An 18,398-nucleotide genomic window follows, 5' to 3' on the forward strand; every position below is an offset into this window, starting at 1 on the left:
AATGTTTTTAAATAAAAAAGAGAGAGGGGAGAGAAACACGTTCAGCTTCTCATTGCTGTCTCTGCCCATGCTGGGAAGATTTCCCCATTTCCTGTGTGGTCACTAAATCAGGAAGTAAGGTGAAATCCCCCAACAGTAGTACAAATGGAAATAAAATGCAGTGGTTTTGCTTTGAGTTGGGCTTTAACAGAGTAAAATCAGCCATGAAACTTAGTTTCATTAATTCTTACACGGAACATAAAAGGTTTGGTACTTTAGGTCCCTCTGGTGATTTTGGCCTTACTTTTATAGCGACAGGAATCCAGCGATGAGCATCATCCACTGATGGCTTTATAGATGAAGGATATGGATCTTCTCCTTTCAGGATATCGCAGGTTTCATCAGTATCTCCTTGGTCTTCCAGTGCATCATGATCAGATGGCCCCCTTTTCCCGAGGTGCCTGAAAATTCCACCAAGCCCCGCCACTTCCCATGCCTCAAAGCCACTGTCACTCCCAGCGCTTCCTATCAGGGATTGCGATTCCATAGCGTCAATCACAGACAGGTCAGCGTAAGCTTTGTACACCTGAGCGACGCAGCCAGAACCTACAGGTTCCTTACTTGGAAATGTAAACACTTGTCCATAGTTATCTCCGAAGGCTCTTTTCAGGCAAAACTCAGTGTAACCCCAAGAGTGCGGTGCCACCTTAATGTGAAGTTTAGAAAATTTGGCACAGAATTTTTCAGAAAAAAGATCTCTTCGAGTGCTAGCCCACTGGCCAAGTTTAATGCAAGCTGGCCCCGAAGACTCGGTGGCCTTCAGCAGAAGATGAAGCCACAGGGTATAAAATCTGTCTGAAAGGAATGTCAATGGATAGACAAGTAAGAGCGGTCCAAATTTCAGGAAGAGGACGCAAGAGCGCACAACCAAGCGCAAAACGAATGCGGTCTTTTTCAGGAGGCTATCTTCACACTTCTGATGACCTGGTGAAGCTCTGGAGGCCATGGCCACCTCTGCTGGTACTTCTCTTTGGTATAGTCTCTCACATTCTGTTGGCACATATTTGATGCCCAGGCACATCAATGAGATCTTCCAGAAGCCTTTTATCCTGCTGTGCTTGATTATGTTTCCCTGATACTGAACTGCCACTTCCTTCCACCTAGATACATTCCTGGAGCTCCTGACACAGCATATCCTACTGCAACACAACAAGACACTTCTCACATGCAAAGCCTGCGACATTGCACGAGTCAGATCATAGACAGGCAGTGGGAGATCTGCTTCCTTCCTGCCTAGGCAGCCTTCATAGAGGGACAGACACAGCGATCACCGAACCACAGCGACCTCCTTTATCTCTGAGCCTGCCTGTCACGTGACCCCTGATCACCGATCCATACACAGCGTACAGAAACATCAACATAACCCAATGAAAGCAGGAGGCCCCGCCCACAGTGACGACGTACACTGTATTAACTCTCACATGGCCACAGCACATCACACTGGGAGGAGCTTCTGTCTGATTTAAAAAGAGAGGAATCAGTGACAGCCATCAGACAGCATTCACTTTTATATTGATGATTATCAATCTTTAACCGCTTCAGCTCCGGAAGGTTTTAACCCCTTCCTAACATTTTTCGTGATACGGCACTGCGTTGCTTTACCTGACAATTGCACGAGCGTTCAACGCTGTATCCAAATAAAATTGATATCTTTTTTTTTCTCACAAATAGAGCTTTCTTTTGGTGGTATTTCATCACCTCGGTTTTTTTTTTTTTTTTTTGTGCTATAAACCAAAAAAGAACACAGTTTTGAAAAAAAACATTTTTTTTTTACTTTCTGCTACAAAACATGCTCAATAATTTTTTTTTTAACCACTTGCCTACTGTGCACTTAAACACCCTTCCCATCCAGGCCAATTTTCAGCTTTCAGCGCTGTCACACTTTGACTGACAATTGCGTGGTCATGCTACACTGTACCCATATGAAATTTTTATCATTTTTTTCACACAAATAGAGCTTTCTTTTGGTGGTATTTGATCACCTCTGGGTTTTTTATTTTTTACAAAAAAAAAGAAAAAAGACAGAAAATTTTGAAAAAAAAAAAAATTTTTCTTATTTTCTGCGAGTAAATTTTGAAAATAAATTTTTCTCCTTCACTGATGTGCGCTGATGAGGCGGCACTGATGGGCACTGATATGCTGCACTGATGGGCACTGATGAGGTGGCACTTATGGGCACTGATGAGGTGGCACTTATGGGCACTGATGAGGTGGCACTAATATGCCGCACTGATGAGCACTGATAGGCGGCACTGATAGGCGGCACTGATAGGTGGCACTGATAGGCGGCACTGATGAGCACTGATAGGCGGCACTGCTGGGCACTGAGAGGTGGCACTGAGAGGCGGCACTGACGGGCGGCACTGATGGGCACTGATAGGCGGCACTGATGGGCACTGGCGGATGGCACTGATGGACACTGACGGGTGGCACTGATGAGCACTGATGGGCGGCACTGATGAGCACTGATGGGCAGCACCATCAGTGCCCACACTCAGTGCCCATAGTGCTGCCAGTCAGTGCTCATCAGTGCCTAGATGAGCAGGCACTGATGGGCACTGACTGGCAGCACTATGGGCACTGATTGTGGGCATTGATGGGGGCACTGATGGCGGGCACTGTGGGCACTGATGGGGGGGCAATGTGTGTGGTTTTTTTACCTTTAGTAATCAGGGCACTGGTGATCAGTGCCCTGATTACATTTCTCTGTGTCCCCAGCGGCTGTCGGCTCCCCCTCCTTCCTCACACTGCAGTGTCTGTGTGAGGAAGGAGCGCCGGCGATGAGAGATGATCTCATATGTTTACATATGAGATCATCTCTCATTGGACGGCTTGATCACGTGGTGAATGGCCGCTGTGATTGGCCATTCACCACGATCTGTTATCGGCCGTGTCCAAGGGACACGGCCGACACAGATTCTCCCCGATGCGCGCTCTCGGGAGCTCGCGGGGAGAGTCTTTCTGGGAGGCCGTTTAAAAATGGCCTCCCGAAAATTCAAGTCCGCGCTGCAGCCGTATATAGGCTGTAGCGCGGATGGAAAGGAGTTAAAAAATATAATTTTTTCATCAGTTTAGACCAATATGTTTTCTGCTAAATATTTTTGGTAAAAAAAAAATCCTAATAAGTGTATATTGACTGGTTTGTGCAAAAGTTATAGCGTCTACAAACCATGGGATACATTTATGGACTTTTTTTTTTTTTTATTGTTTTTACTAGTAATGGCAGTGATCAGCGATTTTTAGCGGGACTGCGAAATTGCGGTGGACAAATCTGACATTAAGTGACACTTTTTGGGGACCAGTGACACCAATACAGTAATCAGTGCTAAAATAAAATGCTCTGTTACTTTATAAATGACACTGTCAGGGAATGGGGTTAACACAAGGGGTTAAGTGGGCTCATAGGGAGTGCTTTATAATTGTGGGGGGAGTAGATGCACTAGAGCATGGGTGTCCAACCTTTTGGCTTCTCTGGGCCACATTGAGTGTAGAGAAATTTTCTCGGGCCGCATATAAAATATATACTATGGTTAAGGTATATAAGTAATAAAACGCTGCTGCTCCCTTCCCGCTCTGCCACGCCCCCTATCCAGCACTAATTTAACACAACTAACACAACTAGTGGATGATCCCCTCCGAGGCAGCCTCTGCCTACAGTTAGATGTAAGCCGCTGTGGCCGTGCCCCCAACTCAACTTCCTTACTCCCCAGCAAAAAAATAAAAAATTATCAGGGGGTAGTGGGCCGCATCGCTAGCCGTTCCGGGCCGCATGCGGCCCCCGGGCCGCAGATTGGACATGCCTGCACTAGAGGAAAGGAGAGATCTGTATTTCAGCTTAGCTCCACGACCAAACAGCGGTACATTAAAATGCATGACACAACGTCATTCTGAGGTCAAACACACTCCCACACGTACGTAGTCATATCGCTCTATGTGCGCTTTGTGTGGAAAGTATGTCCTTAATTATACATTTTATATTATTTTATAATTATTTATTTGTTTATAGTTTTATATATCTTTTTTTATATTGTTTTATACAATTTTGTATAGAGGGCGGCCTCTTTTATCAGGGGGGCCTGGGGCAATTGCTCCTTTTGCACTCCCATAAATCCGGCTCTGCAAACATATATTTTCTGAAAGCAGAGCCCCTGTGGAATAAAATGGTGGGTGTTGCAAACTTTGTGTCAAAAAATATTTGCGCAGCCATTTAACAAACATACATTTTCAGGAAAAAATACATTTAAATGAATTTTAGTGCACATAAACACTATATAATACCCATATTTTTTTTTGGTGGGGGGGTGTAAAATGTTGCATCGAGTAAATAGATACCAAACATGTCAGGATTTAAAATTTTGCCCGCCTGTGCGATAGCAACAAGCTATAGAACCCAGAATTGTCTATAGGTCAATCTTAAAAGTATAACTAAAGGCAAAAATTTTTTTTCTTAGTTTTGGATAGGGTGGAGAGGGATTAGAACGCTTGTCAGCTTTTATTGCTGTCAGTGCCCCCATTAGGGAGAGTCACCCTCTCTATTTGTCCTGTTTACCATTATCATTGAAAGTGAAAATAAAAGAAAATCCCACATTTTTGGGTTGTCCCCAGAAAAGAAATAGAGGGAAAAATCTTCCAATAGGGACAATATAAGATAAGTATATAATATAAATATACATATATATTTTTTTTTTATTTTAACCACCTGACCTCTGAAAAATTTACCGGCCTTCATGACCAGGCCATTTTTTGCGATACGGCACTGCGCTATTTTAACTGACAATTGTGCGGTCATGCAATGCTGCAATTAAATAAATTCTATGTCCTTTTTCCCCACAAATAGAGTTTTCTTTTGGTGGTATTTTATCACATCTGTGTTTTTTATTTTTTGAGCTATAAACAAAAAAGTGCAACAATTTTTGGAAAAAAAAAAAAACAATATTTTTTACTTTCCGCTATAAAACATATCCAAGGAAAAAAAGGAAAGCAAATCTAATTTCTTCATTAATTTAGGCCAGTATGTATTCTGCTACTTGTTTTTGGTTAAAAAAAATTCCAATAAGTGTATTTTAATTGGTTTGTGCAAAAGTTATTGCATCTACAAACTATGGGATATATTTATGAATTTATTTTATTTTATTTTATTTATTTATTTTACTAGTAATGGCAGCATTCAGCGACTTATATCAGGACTTCGATACTGCGATATTAACATCAGAGGCAATCAAACGGTTAACTGTGTGCCTAGCCAGTGTTTTACTATACTGAGTGAAGTGATTTTACTAGGAAAAGAGATGGGATTTATTACCTGCTTTGCAGGGACACAAAATCCATCCCTTTTCCCCTGTCAGAACAGCGATCTGTCTTGTTTACATAGGCAGTTCTGTTTCTCTGAGAAATAAAGTGATTCCTGCGCTATGGATAAATGAAATAAACCTAAAATGCCGCTGTTCAAAATCTGATGATTTCGTAATGATCAATAAAATGGTACACAGCGCAAAAAAGGTATACTCTATAAAGTGCAAGGTTGGTGTGCAAATTTTGCCAAAATTATGAAATAAGAAAGTGTAAAAAGTGTGCAAATTGCACAAAATATCTGTAGGATTTAGTATTGCACCATTGACCTCAAATAAATCAATAAACCTCACTAAAGTGCAAAACAGTGCTGATTATACCAATTCAGTATTATCATTATTATTTCAGGTACTTATATAGCGCTGTCAATTTACGCAGTGCTTTACATATACATTGTAATAAGGTAACTATTTCTTCTTATTCTGGCACCCCCTAGCCATAAGGAGGGTTTACCCTTTTAAATTCCCAACTGCTGGCATGAGATCCAAGCAGAATTTTGCCAATTGTTTCCGATGAATTGAACAATAATCAGTGTGTTGGAGAATCCATCATAATTTAAATAGCCCAAATGATCAATTTGATAGATCATTAACAATAAAAAAACGAGTATATCGTATTTTTAATCAATATTTCCAGTCAATGGCGAAGTATGGGTCAGTATCAGGTGTGATTCGTAGTGCAATATTTATTATTATTGTTACAGGTAATTACAGTATATAGCAACTTCAATTTATACAGAGCTTTACACATGTGTTATACATTCACATCAGTCCCTGCCCTCAAGGAGCGTACAATCTAAGGTCCCTAACTCACATTCATACATACACAGTAGGGCCAATTTTTTTATTTTTTTTTTGAAGTATAAAATAAAGTGCAAAACATTGCTAATTACATAAATGTGTATACATATAAATCGGTGGTGAATAAATAAATGACGATGACGATCGGCGGGTGCCGGAGGCCATAGGGTACCGGGCACCTGCCGATTGGCTTCCGCTATGTGTAATCACAGAGGAAGCGGGCTGCCAGCCATGCGCATGCGCGCTTCCTACCTGGAAGAGTCGGATCACGTATATCTACATGATCCAATGCAGAGGTGCCCCCCTGTAGCAGTAAAACTGCTATAGGGCAGACCTTAAAGCGGTGCTCCAGCCTCCCCCTCCAAAAATTAAAAGTCAGCAGCTACACATACTGTAGCTGCTGACTTTTAATATTAGGACACTTACCTGTCCTGGTGTCCAGCGATGTCGGCACCTCAGCTGAAGTTTCCACCTGCTTTTGGGTGCAGCCGCCGCTATTGCCAGTAAGGAAACCCGGCAGTAATGCCTTGCGGCTTCACGGGCGGGTCCCTACTGCGCATGCTCGAAAGGCGCGCTGCGTATTCGAATTGGCTCAGTGGCGGGGGAAGGAGGAGGGGGCCAGACTTCCGGGGGACAGTGCCGCGGTGCGTCTCCTGGAAGTGGGGTAGGGTACCTGTCAAAAACAGGTACCTGTTCCCCCCTCCCCCCTGAAAGGTGCCAAATGTGGCACTGGAGGGGGGAGGAAGCAAATGAGCGGAAGTTCCACTTTTGGGAGGAACTCTGCTTTAAGTGGTTAAATCATTTTTCATTTAACTTTATTGCTATCAAATGGGGCTAACAAGCTTTGGGCAGGTGACAGGTACTCTTTATAGAGACATCAGGAGTCTTTTAGACCCCTAATGTCTCCTTTGCCCTCCAAAGCAACTAACCAAGCACAATTTGTGTTTGGTTAGATGCTTAACAGCCAGGAAATGATGGCTCTAAAACAGTGAGTGGTAAAAGTCTCAACGCTTCTGGGATCATTCGTCACAGAGAAGAATAGGGAACTGATGTCCTCCATCTCCTCTGTAGGCAGCCATCCCAACTGCTTACTGCAGGGGGTGTCAGGAGAGGGGGCCTTCAGAGCGCTGTAAAAGTGATCAGGCAGCTGTAAAGCCGTCTAAATAATTTCTATAAGAAAAGTTGGTCAATGGCTGAAAAAACGGAATCTGTACTGCAGCTGCAGCCATGATCCTGGTATTAAACACTTGCCAACAGTTCATCATGTACATATCATGTACATCAATCAGCAATAAGTTATTAGGAGACTAGGTTCTGACTGAAGGAGATTGTCGTATATTAAAATTACAGGGGAGAATTTATCAAAATCAGAGCAGAGAGAATCTGGAGAAGCTGTGCATGGCAACCATTTAGCTTCTATCTTCAGCTTGTTCAGTTAGGCTTAGTTTACACTTGCCATTGGGAATCAGTAAAAACACGCAGCTCATCCATGTTTTTAGCGCCTCCCTCCCCCCCTTTCCCCAACCACTCACCCTAAGCTCCAAAGACAGCCAAACAGTATACACACACACTGAACCCTGTTGTGGCAAAGGTTATCCTTTCTGGCGCATATAGAGGGCAGGATGCTGCAGGCTTTAAGGGGTTAAAAAGGGTAGTAAAGAAGTGGCATTATGCCACCTCGCCACATGTTAAATGCCCTTTGAAGAGCAATCAACCACTGGTTGCTCTTCAGAGGGCTAGTGCAAATGTAAATGAGCCCTTCAGCTGCTCCAGATTCTGACTGCTTCTGTTTTAATAAATTCCCCAAACAGCGTGCATTAGAAAAATAATATTGGTATAGTTAGAGTTGTATCTCTAGGCAACCTTTTTTTTTTGTAGTATTGGAAGGAGTGGAAAGTGTTAGACCCTCTGTCAAGTTTTAAATTTGAACTTAGTGATGATGAATAATGATTTGTATTGCATTGGTCCAGCTTGGCACAATATAATTATGCATAGTGTATCTTTATATGTGAAGGGTGTTCTCTGATTGGACGAGGTGAGATTGTGAGCTCAATATTCATTAAAAAATACAAGGCGTTATATAATTAGTGGCAGTGCCAAGCAAGCAACCTCTGGTGGTCAGTGTGCAGAGGGCAGCCTCTTGGCACAGGACACGGATTAGTTGCAACAATCGATGTAGTAGCGCTGACTACTACAGTAATCGTCAGCTTTCTCAGCGGTCCCTCTGGTATAACATGCAGTATACATACTTACATTGGTTTAAGCTGAACTAATGTAGGTATGCAATAAAGATCATACCTGGAGTTTAGCTTTAATTTCTGCCTGTGTCCCTTCTGGGTAGACTCACTGCGCTATCTGTACTGGTGACTACTGTCACCGAGAAAGAAAGTGAAAGAAAAAACAATCTTTTAGAGTTGTCCCCAGAACAAGAGGTAATCTTCCAATGGAAACCTTCCTCTAAAGCCTCGTACACACGTACTGATTGTCGGCCGTAAATATTCGGCCGACGACCGATCGGCCGATTGTAGGCTTGTTAGTATAATGCTTCCGACAGCCGACAGCGCATTTTCGGCCGAACAGAATCTGTCGTGCAGGCATTAAAATTTTTGTTGGCCAACACCAGAACGGCCGATTGTTCGCCAGTCAGTACAGAATTCGGCCGACCGACAGCCGATTAGCAAGACTGGGCATGCTCAGAAAAGAAAAAACACACGGAAAGTTAACCATCACATGACATCACGTCTGCAGTCGGCTGTTGTTGGCTGACAAAATTCGTGTGCAGTCTTTTGCAGTTTTCAACAGACAGGACAGCCCTGGACAAACGACGGCCGATCGTTCGGCCGACGATCGGTACGTGTGTATGGGGCTTAACTTCCTATTGCATCCCTGAGACAGGAAGTGAAGGGAAATCCCCGCAATGATTCACTAACTTCCCTACTTTTTTAACCACTTGCTGATTGCCCCACGCAGATTCACTGTGGCAGGGTGGCTCGTCTGCGCATTTTCACATAGATCTACGTGATTATGTGCACGCTAGTCTCGGCGGTGAGCCCCAGTCCCACTGTGGTTTGAAACAGCGGGAGCCAGACCACGGGAGGAGCGGAGGCAATTGCTGTCGGCTTCTCGCAATCTTCAGAGAATTTGACAGGAGAGCTGCCTGCCTATGTAAACAAAACAGGCGGCTCTCCTGTCAAACAGGCACAATGAGATTGTGTGTCTCAGCTAAGCCGAAACACCATCTCTGTGTGCCTGTCACAGAGCCCCCCCCCCCCCCCAGTTAGTATGCACAATTAGGCTCACACTTAACCCCTTGATCACCCCCAGTATTAACCCCTTCCCTGCCAGTGTCATTTATATAGTAACAGAGTATATTATTTAGCACTGATCACTGTATTGGTGTCACTGGTCCCCAAAAAGTGTCAATTAGTGTCAGATTTGTCCGCCGCAATGTCGCAGTCCTGATAAAAATTGCTGATCGCCGCCATTACTAATAAAAACAACAAAAATAAATAAAAAGTCCAAAAATCTATCCAGTAGTTTGTAAATGCTATAACTTTTGCGCAAGCCAATTAATATACGCTTTTTGGGATTTTTTTTTTACCAAAAATATGTAGCAGAATACAAATTGGCCTAAACTGATAAAAAAATAGATTTTTTAAATTTCTTTATTCGGAAAATGTTTTATAGCAGAAAGTAAAAAAATATTGTTTTTTGTTTTCAAAATTGTTGCTCTTTTTTTGTTTAAAGCGCAAAATCTAAAAACCGCAGAGGTGATCAAATAACGCCAAAAGAAAGCTCTATTTGTGGGGAAAAAAGGACATCAAATGTATTTGGGTACAGAGCCGCATGACCGCGCAATTGTCAGTTAAAGCAACGACGTGGCGAATCGCAACAAATGGCCTGGTCATTATGGGGGTCAAACCTTCCGGGGCTGAAGTGGTTAAAAACTGCATTTAAAGCTACCTCAGACAAAAATCAGCATTTAACCCTTACAGTTCAGGAGAACATCACTACAAGGGTCATTTTATTGTTTCCCTGGAGTTCAGCTTTAAATATTCCACATACAGATGAATAACACTATTGTATATCTAAAAAGAAAAATGCATTATATTTCAGTTTTTCAGTTCTTAGAGGATATTGGTGCATTCATTTTTCATTTATTTTATTTATTTATTTTTGTTTCATCTCACGAGCCTGTTGAATAACACACTTCCTATCCCAGGGTGGAACACTCCCTCCTCCACTGTGTCTTTGGAGGAAGCCATGGTTGTCACCCAGAATGGACTTCAAACATGCATTCCTCTCTTCATCTCTATTACATAAGGTGGAAGAAATAGAAGTTTTAGGAAGGAAGATAACATTGTATGTGATTTCAGTTCAGTTCACAGGAAGTAACGAGAACACTGAAGTTCTGGCAGGATCAACAAGTATTTTCTATACTTGCTGAAAATGTTCTTGGCCTGAAAAAAGAAATACTAATGAAGAAATTCAATTTTAAGACTGGTAAACTGCAATAGATTACATTTTTGTCTTTGAGCGTAGATATCCTTTAATGTGTAGATTTTAGCAGTCTACCAGAGCATTCCTTACAGTTCCAGACCATCTGGACTTCAACTGTTTGTGTTAGCAGTGCCTTTACTTCATCTTTCCTTACAATGATATTACAAATCTTTTGATAGGGTTGATGGATTTGGTTTCACAAGCCTCAGGAACATAGAAAATACCAACTCATCAAATTGCAGAAGTGACAGTACCAAGAATGGCCACTAGAGGTCAGTAGAGTATTTAACATTTGTCTTGGCCAGTGTTAAAGGCATGCAGGTATAAGGAATGATGGTTTGACTGCCAGATTGGTCTACTTAAAAAAAAAAACCCAAATATTTTCCTAACGTCTTTTTAAAACGTTATGGAAAAGGCAAACATTAGATATGTAGTGGTCTCATGAAAGAGAGTCATGTGCTTTTTGTGTAGTGAACCAAGTTCTGTTTTCACAACACACTTCGTATGTTGTATGAGCAGGGCCGGCCCTACCATGGGTCCAGCTGGGTCCATTGGACCTAAGCGGCACTTTGAGATGGGCAGCAAATTGACAACCAAGAGGTTTTTTTCCAGCAGTTTTGTGTGTCATCAGTTTGCGGGGTGTTACGGGCGGCATTTCCCCATCTCATACTGCCGCCCATAGTGCAAACTGATGAGAATGAAAAGGCGGAGCGTCTCCTCCGGGAATTGTGGTGTGCGCAATGACGTCAGACATCAGCGCACTCCATCTCATGCAGGGCAGGCTGGATCTTCTAAGGTGGTGGGCACAAGAGTGACAGGAGGACAGGCAGTGGGTGTTTGGAGGACTGGTCCAAAGGTGAGATATGGAAGAAGATAACAGTATATATAATGTTTTCTAAATGTTATATTTAATAAAGTTATCACAGTTTTTTTTTTGTTTGTTTTTTAGTCCCTATATGTCACAAAGAAGCCCCTTAACCCCCCCCCCCCCCCCAATGCAGCTCCTAAAAAAATTCTGCATAACCACTTAAGCCCTGGAAGATTTTACCCCCTTCCTGACCAGGGCCTATATTGCGATTCGGCACTGCGTGACTTTAACGGACAATTGCGCGGTCGTGCAACGCTGTACCTAAACGAATTTGACGTCCTTTTTTTCCCACAAACAGAGCTTTCTTTTGGTGGTATTTGATCACCTGTGCGATTTTTTTGATCCTGCGCTATAAACAAAAAAAGAGCGTCAATTTTGCAAAAATAACAATATTTTTCAAATTTTTTTATATGAAATTCCCAAAAAAAAAAATGGAAAAATCAAAATTTTTTAAAATTTTCGGCCAAATTGTTTTATGCTACATATGTTTGGTAAAAAAAAATTGCAAAAAGTGTATTTTGATTGGTTCGCGCAAAAGTTATCGCGTTTACTGACAAAGGGAAAGATTTTTGTCATTTTTTTTTTTTAAAGAGTAATGGCGGGCGATCTGCGATTTTTTTTTTTTTGAGGGACTGCGACATTGGGGCAGACAGATCGGACCCTTGACTGACATTTTTGACACTTTTGGGGTTACCAGTGACATTACTACAGTAATCAGTGCTATACATATGCACTGTTACTGTAAAAATGACACTGGCAGTGAAGGAGTTAACTGTATTGGAGAGAGAGGGGTTAAGTGTGTCCTAGGGGTGTGTTTCTAACTGTGATTGGCTGTGGCTACTAGTGTAAGAACAGACACAGTAGAACTACATAGTAGAACCGTGTGATCTCCATTCTTACACAGGGGAGAATGACAGGCGGCTTGTTTACATTAGCCGCCTGCCTTTCTCCCGCAATAACGGACGATTATGAGTGCCCGGCAGACATCGGGTCCGCCGGGCACACGTGCGGGGGGGTCCATGACCGCCGACGTAAATAGTCGTGCGGCTGTCGGCAAGCGGTTAACTGCAGCATATATACTGCAGCAGGCTGGCCCACCTGGGCGAACCGACGTAAGGCTACTTTGGTTGCGCGCCGGCAGCTAGGGGGCGCGCTGCCGTCTCTACTCGTCAGCGGGGACTCCGATGCATAAGGCAGGCTCTCCGATTGCCGCCTGACACCCGCGATCGCTCCCCGCTGAGAGAGAAGAACGGTCAGCTGTTGTAATCACAGGTTCTTCTCTCTGGAATGATCACAAAGTGCCTGTGATCCTTCTATATAGGAACACAGGTCTCTATGGTCATTCCATAAGCCCCACCCCCATACAGTTAGAATCAATCCCCTAGGCTCACATTTAACCCATTGATTGCCCACAGTGTTAACCCCTTCCCTGCCAGTGTCATTATTACAGTAACAGTGCATATTTTTAGCACTCATTACTGTAGTAATGTGACTGGTCCCCCCCAAAAGTGTCAAAAATGTCAGTTAGGGGTCCAATCTTTCTGCCGCAATGTCGCAGTCCCTCAAAAAAATGCAGATCGCCGCCATTACTAGCAGAAAAAAAAAACAATAAAAATGACATAAATCGTTCCCGTAGTTAGTAAACGCAATAACTTTTGCGCAAACCAATCAAAATACGCTTATTGCGATTTTTTTTTTTTTTTTTTACCAAAAATATGTATAGCATAAAAGCATGTATGGCATAAAATCTTAAAACATTTAGATTTTTAATTTTTTTTTGGGAATGTCATATAGCAGAATGTGAAATATATTGTTTTTTTTTTTCTCAGAATTGTCGCTCTTTTTTTGTTTATAGCGCAAAAAATAGAAATCGCACAGGTTATCAAATACCACCAAAAGGAAGCTCTATTTTTTGGGAAAAAAAGGACATCAATTTTATTTGGGTACAGCATTGCACGACCGCGCAATTGTCAGTTAAAGTAACGCAGTGCCGAATTGCAAAATATGGCCTGGTCATTAAGGGGGAAAATCTTCTGGTCCTGAAGTGGTTATTTACCATGATATAAAATAATGAATGTGGGGGCCTTTTGGTGGGCATGATTTTTTTTTTTGGGGGGGGGGGTGAGGCAGCATTTTATTCTTGGGCCCAGGCAGCACAATGTCTTGGGCCAGCCCTGTGTGTGTGTTGTGTTCAGTAGCACGATGAACACAGCTTCTAATGCAAATATCCAGGAAATAATGGGCCTGATTTACTTAAAACAATATTAAAGCCAAAAACAACAATGTAAATGTATATGTATTGCAGCGTTCTGATCTTTAGATGTGGTGGCTGCATTAGTTTTACTTTTTAGACTTTTTTCCCTCTATTTTCACCTGGTGATTTGGCCAGTAACACACCTCCTGTATTAGAGCGCCTCCACTCTGGATGAAGGAGCAAGGACTCGGAGACACCTTTGAACAGCAGCATTGTCAGTCTGGGGGAGGTGAGTGTTATGCCCCGTACACACGTGCAGATTATCTGCAGACTTTTGTCTTCAGATTTACCTTTTCTATGTAGTGCAAGGGCCTGCCGGATTGCATACAAATTGAAAGTGTTTAGGTTTGACCTCATATTATATGGTTTTGGTAAGTCTACAGACAAAAGTCTTCAGATAATCTGCACGTGTGTACAGGGCATAGATGTACTAGCAGGTTTAGATATACTAACAAATGGAAGCCAAACCCCCAGCTCACACTGCAGTTACACAAGCAGTTTCAGCAAAAAAAAATGTCTTTTTGGATAAAGGTTTTTCATAAGTAAATAAATAAATAAATAAAAGCTGATCATTGTAATCACCCCTGTCAGTGGTAAATGGTTTGTCTCAACCCTCTTACTGATACATTTGCAGGGGAGTTTTCTCCAGTGGCGGCCCATGCATAGGGGGCGCCAGGGCGCCGCCCCCCCTAAAAAAAAAAAAAAAAAAGAACAATAAAGTTCGGAAAAAAAAAATCGGTTAGACGGCCAATGTGGTGGCTAAAGGGGGGGTGGGGTTTACGACCCAGAAGAGGCGCCGATTGGCTGCCTTCTGGGGGCGTAACCTGGGCGCAGGAAAGAGCGCTTGGCCACCCCCACCTTCGTGATATCCTGGCTGTGATTGGTCCAGTCTCCAGCCTGGACCAATCATCATCCAGGATGTCGCTGATGTCGCAATGGGGGCGGTGCCGGTGCGTGCGTCAGTCACTCACCGTCACCGCCGCTCAGAGAAGAGGAGAGGCCGCCCGCCGGTTCCCGCCGCCGAGACGAGGGAGAAGGACCCGCCGCAGAAGAGGAGGAAGAAGCTGAGCTGCGCCGCCGCCAGGTAAGTTTAAAGGGAGCACGCACGCTGGTCTCTGCATTGATTGGGGTACAATGCTGTGGGCACTCTGCAATAATTGGGGTACAATGCTGGCACTCTGCAATCATTGGGGGACAATGCTGGCACTCTGCAATCATTGGGGGACAATGCTGGCACTCTGCAATAATTGGGGGACAATGCTGGCACTCTGCAATCATTGGGGGACAATGCTGGCACTCTGCAATCATTGGGGGACAATGCTGTGGCGCTCTGCAATCATTGGGGGACAATGCTGTGGCGCTCTGCAATCATTGGGGGACAATGCTGTGGCGCTCTGCAATCATTGGGGACAATGCTGTGGCGCTCTGCAGTGATTGGGGACAATGCTGTGGCGCTCTGCAGTGATTGGGGACAATGCTGTGGCGCTCTGCATTGAAAGGGGCTCGCACGCTGAACTCTGCATTGTGGGGGCACAGAACAGTGTTCATTGCATTGAAGGGGGCACAGAACAGTGTTTATTGCATTGAAGGGGGCACAGCACAGTGTTCATTGCATTGAAGGGGGCACAGAAAAGTGTTTATTGCATTGAAGGGGGCACAGCACAGTGTTCATTGCATTGAAGGGGGCACAGAACAGTGTTTATTGCATTGAAGGGGGCACAGCACAGTGTTTATTGCATTGAAGGGGGCACAGCACAGTGTTTATTGCATTGAAGGGGGCACAGCACAGTTGCATTGAAGGGGGCACGCACGCTGGTCTCTGCATTGAAAGGGGGCATGTACACTGGTCTCTGCATTGAAAGGGGGCATGTACACTGGTCTCTGCATTGAAAGGGGGCATGTACACTGGTCTCTGCATTGAAAGGGGACATGTACACTGGTCTCTGCATTGAAAGGGGGCATGTATGCTGGTCACTGCATTGAAAGGGGGCATATACCATCTCCTGTACCATGACCTGTGACATGCCTATACCATATCTGTGCCATGCCTATACCATCTCCTGTACCATCACCTGTGCCATGCCTGTACCATCACCTATGCCATGCCTATACCATCACCTGTGCCATGCCTGTACCATGACTTCAAAGTCACGCAATTTTTTACTGCGTTTTTTGACGCGAAGCAATACCTATTACATTTTTCTTTTTGCGCCCCCCCAAAAATTTTGAGCACCAGCCGCCACTGGTTTTCTCTGTTCAAAAACAACAGACTTATTGGCCAGATCACCAGCTGGAAATGGAAGAAAGAGAGCCTAACAGCTGTTAGTATATTTAAACATGCTACGCCCAGAGTTCAGCTATTTGTAGAAAGCCTCAGTAAACCTTAATCCCCCCCCTCCCCGAAGAAGAGTTGTACTGTGCATATCTTTGTGTGAATGTACAATTGTCCATACATCAGTATACAAGAGTGCATGCACTGGCGCTTGGAACAGACATTTTAGTGATATATACTATATTACTGAAAGTATTGGGACGCCTGCCTTGAATGAACTTTAATGGCATCCCAGTCTTAGTCAGTAGGGTTCAATATTGAGTTGGCCCACCCTTTGCAGCTATAACAGCTTCAACTCTTCTGGGAAGGCTGTCCACAAGATTTAGGAGTGTGTCTATGGGAATGTCTGTCTATTCTTAAAGAAGCAGATTTGTGAGGTCAGGCACTGATGTTGGATGAGAAGGCCTGGTTCGCAGTCTCCGCTCTAATTCAGGTGTTCTATCGGGTTGAGGTCAGGACTCTGTGCAGACCAGTCAAGTTCCTCCACCCCAAACTCGCTCATCCATGTCCTTGCTTTGTGCACTGGTCCAAACCATTTGGTGGAGGGAGGATTATGGTGTGGGGTTGTTTTTCAGGGATTGGCCCCATAGTTCCAGTGAAGTGAACTTTTAAGGCATCAGAATACCAAGACATTTTGGACAATTTCATGCTCCCAACTTTGTGGGAACAGTTTGGGGATGGCCCCTCCCTGTTCCAACATGACTGCACCAGTGCACAAAGCAAGGTCCATAAAGACATGGATGAGCGAGTTTGGGGTGGAGGAACTTGACTGGCCTGCACAGAGTCCTGACCTCAACCTGATAGAACACCTTTGGGATGAATTAGAGCAGATACTGCGAGCCAGGCCTTCTCGCCCAACATCAGTGTCTGACCTCACAAATGTGCTTCTGGAAGAACGGTCAAACATTCCCATAGACACTCTCCTAAACCTTGTTTAGCTGTTAAAGCTGCAAAGAGTGGGCCAACTCAATATTGAACCCTACGGACTAAGACTGGGATGCCTTTAAAGTTCATGTGTGTGTTAAGGCAGGTGTCCCAATACTTTTGGTAATAGTGTATATGTTTGTACATACACTGCCTTTTATATGATAGCATAGTAGTGTACAGGAAATTTTGACATGCTGCTAAGCTTGCTGCATCACATTTATTGCTCAATGAGTGGATTATATTCGTTTTTATATTTTTTCATGTTAATATATAGTATGTTTTAAAAAAAAAAATATTGAACACTGTAGTGTACCTTATAGAAAAATAGGCATTTAAGCAGCATTTTTTGGATGCTCAACTTACACAAAATCTAAGATGGCACCAAATGCAGAACATGAATATATCATCTGCTAGACTGGTTGTTTGATCGCAATCCAAAATGTAATGCCTCGTACACACGCAACGATTGTTGGCCGTGAATTTTCGGCCAACGTCCGATCGGCCGATTTTTGGCTTGTTAGTATGATGCTTCCGACAACCGACTGCGACTTTTCGGCTGAACAAAATCTGGTGTGCAGGCTATAAAATTTTTGTTGGCCGTCAACAGAACGGCCGATTTTCCGTCAGTCAGTACAGATTTCGGCAGACAAAATCTGATGAGCAAGACTGGGCATGCTCTGAGAAGAAAAAACACATGGAAAGTAAACCATCACATGACATCACTTCTGAAGTTGGTTGTTGTTGGCCGAGAAAATTCGTGTGCAGTCTAGAGCACATTTCAACCAACACAACAACACTGGACAAAAGACGGCCGATCGGTCGGCCAACAATCGTTGCGTGTGTACGAGGCTTAAGTGTCCTCCAATGATTTATCCCTGCTCTCTGCTTCATTTGCTTTACTTAGTCAGGCCCAAAGATTTACTTCATTGGAATTTTTGGGGTTTGCCAAAACAACTTAAAGCACCACTATGGGTCGCAGAATAAAAAAAAACGACCCTTTAAGTGGAGCCACCAGCACTGCAGGGGTTGAAGGGATGGAGGAACAAGCTATAATATTTACCCTAATTCTTACACCAGGGTTAGAGGAAAAAAGCTGTGCTACTTACCTTAATGATAAATATATATTCAAAGAATATGCCTCGCGCCTAGGAGTGCCTAATATATGGTATAGTGGTATAAATAACAAAGCAGACGTCATACGCTCTGACGAAACGCGCGTCAGGTGGAATGCACGCCGTCAATCCCGAAGTCGGGCTTGGAACGCAAACCGCTCTCCACGCTACAGGCAGATACCGGAGGACAGCTAGCACTTTATGAAAGTTATTTTAT

At 43.5% G+C, this 18,398-nt stretch overlaps 1 protein-coding gene across 2 annotated transcripts in view; it reads right to left on the reverse strand.

The window, feature by feature from the left end:
- Positions 1 to 1,321, reverse strand: part of ADCK2 (aarF domain containing kinase 2) — a 95,352-nt gene extending 94,031 nt beyond the window's left edge. For both annotated transcript variants that reach the window (XM_082255071.1, XM_082255070.1), the window contains exon 1: positions 284 to 1,321. In XM_082255071.1, the coding sequence (XP_082111197.1) occupies positions 284 to 1,222 (939 nt within the window). In that variant the 5' untranslated portion in view covers positions 1,223 to 1,321. The remainder of the gene's footprint in view (positions 1 to 283) is intronic.
- Positions 1,322 to 18,398: the final 17,077 nt, after the last annotated feature.

This window comes from Pelophylax lessonae (genome assembly GCF_965119305.1).
Source record: "Pelophylax lessonae genome assembly, chromosome: 4".
NCBI lineage: Eukaryota > Metazoa > Chordata > Amphibia > Anura > Ranidae > Pelophylax > Pelophylax lessonae.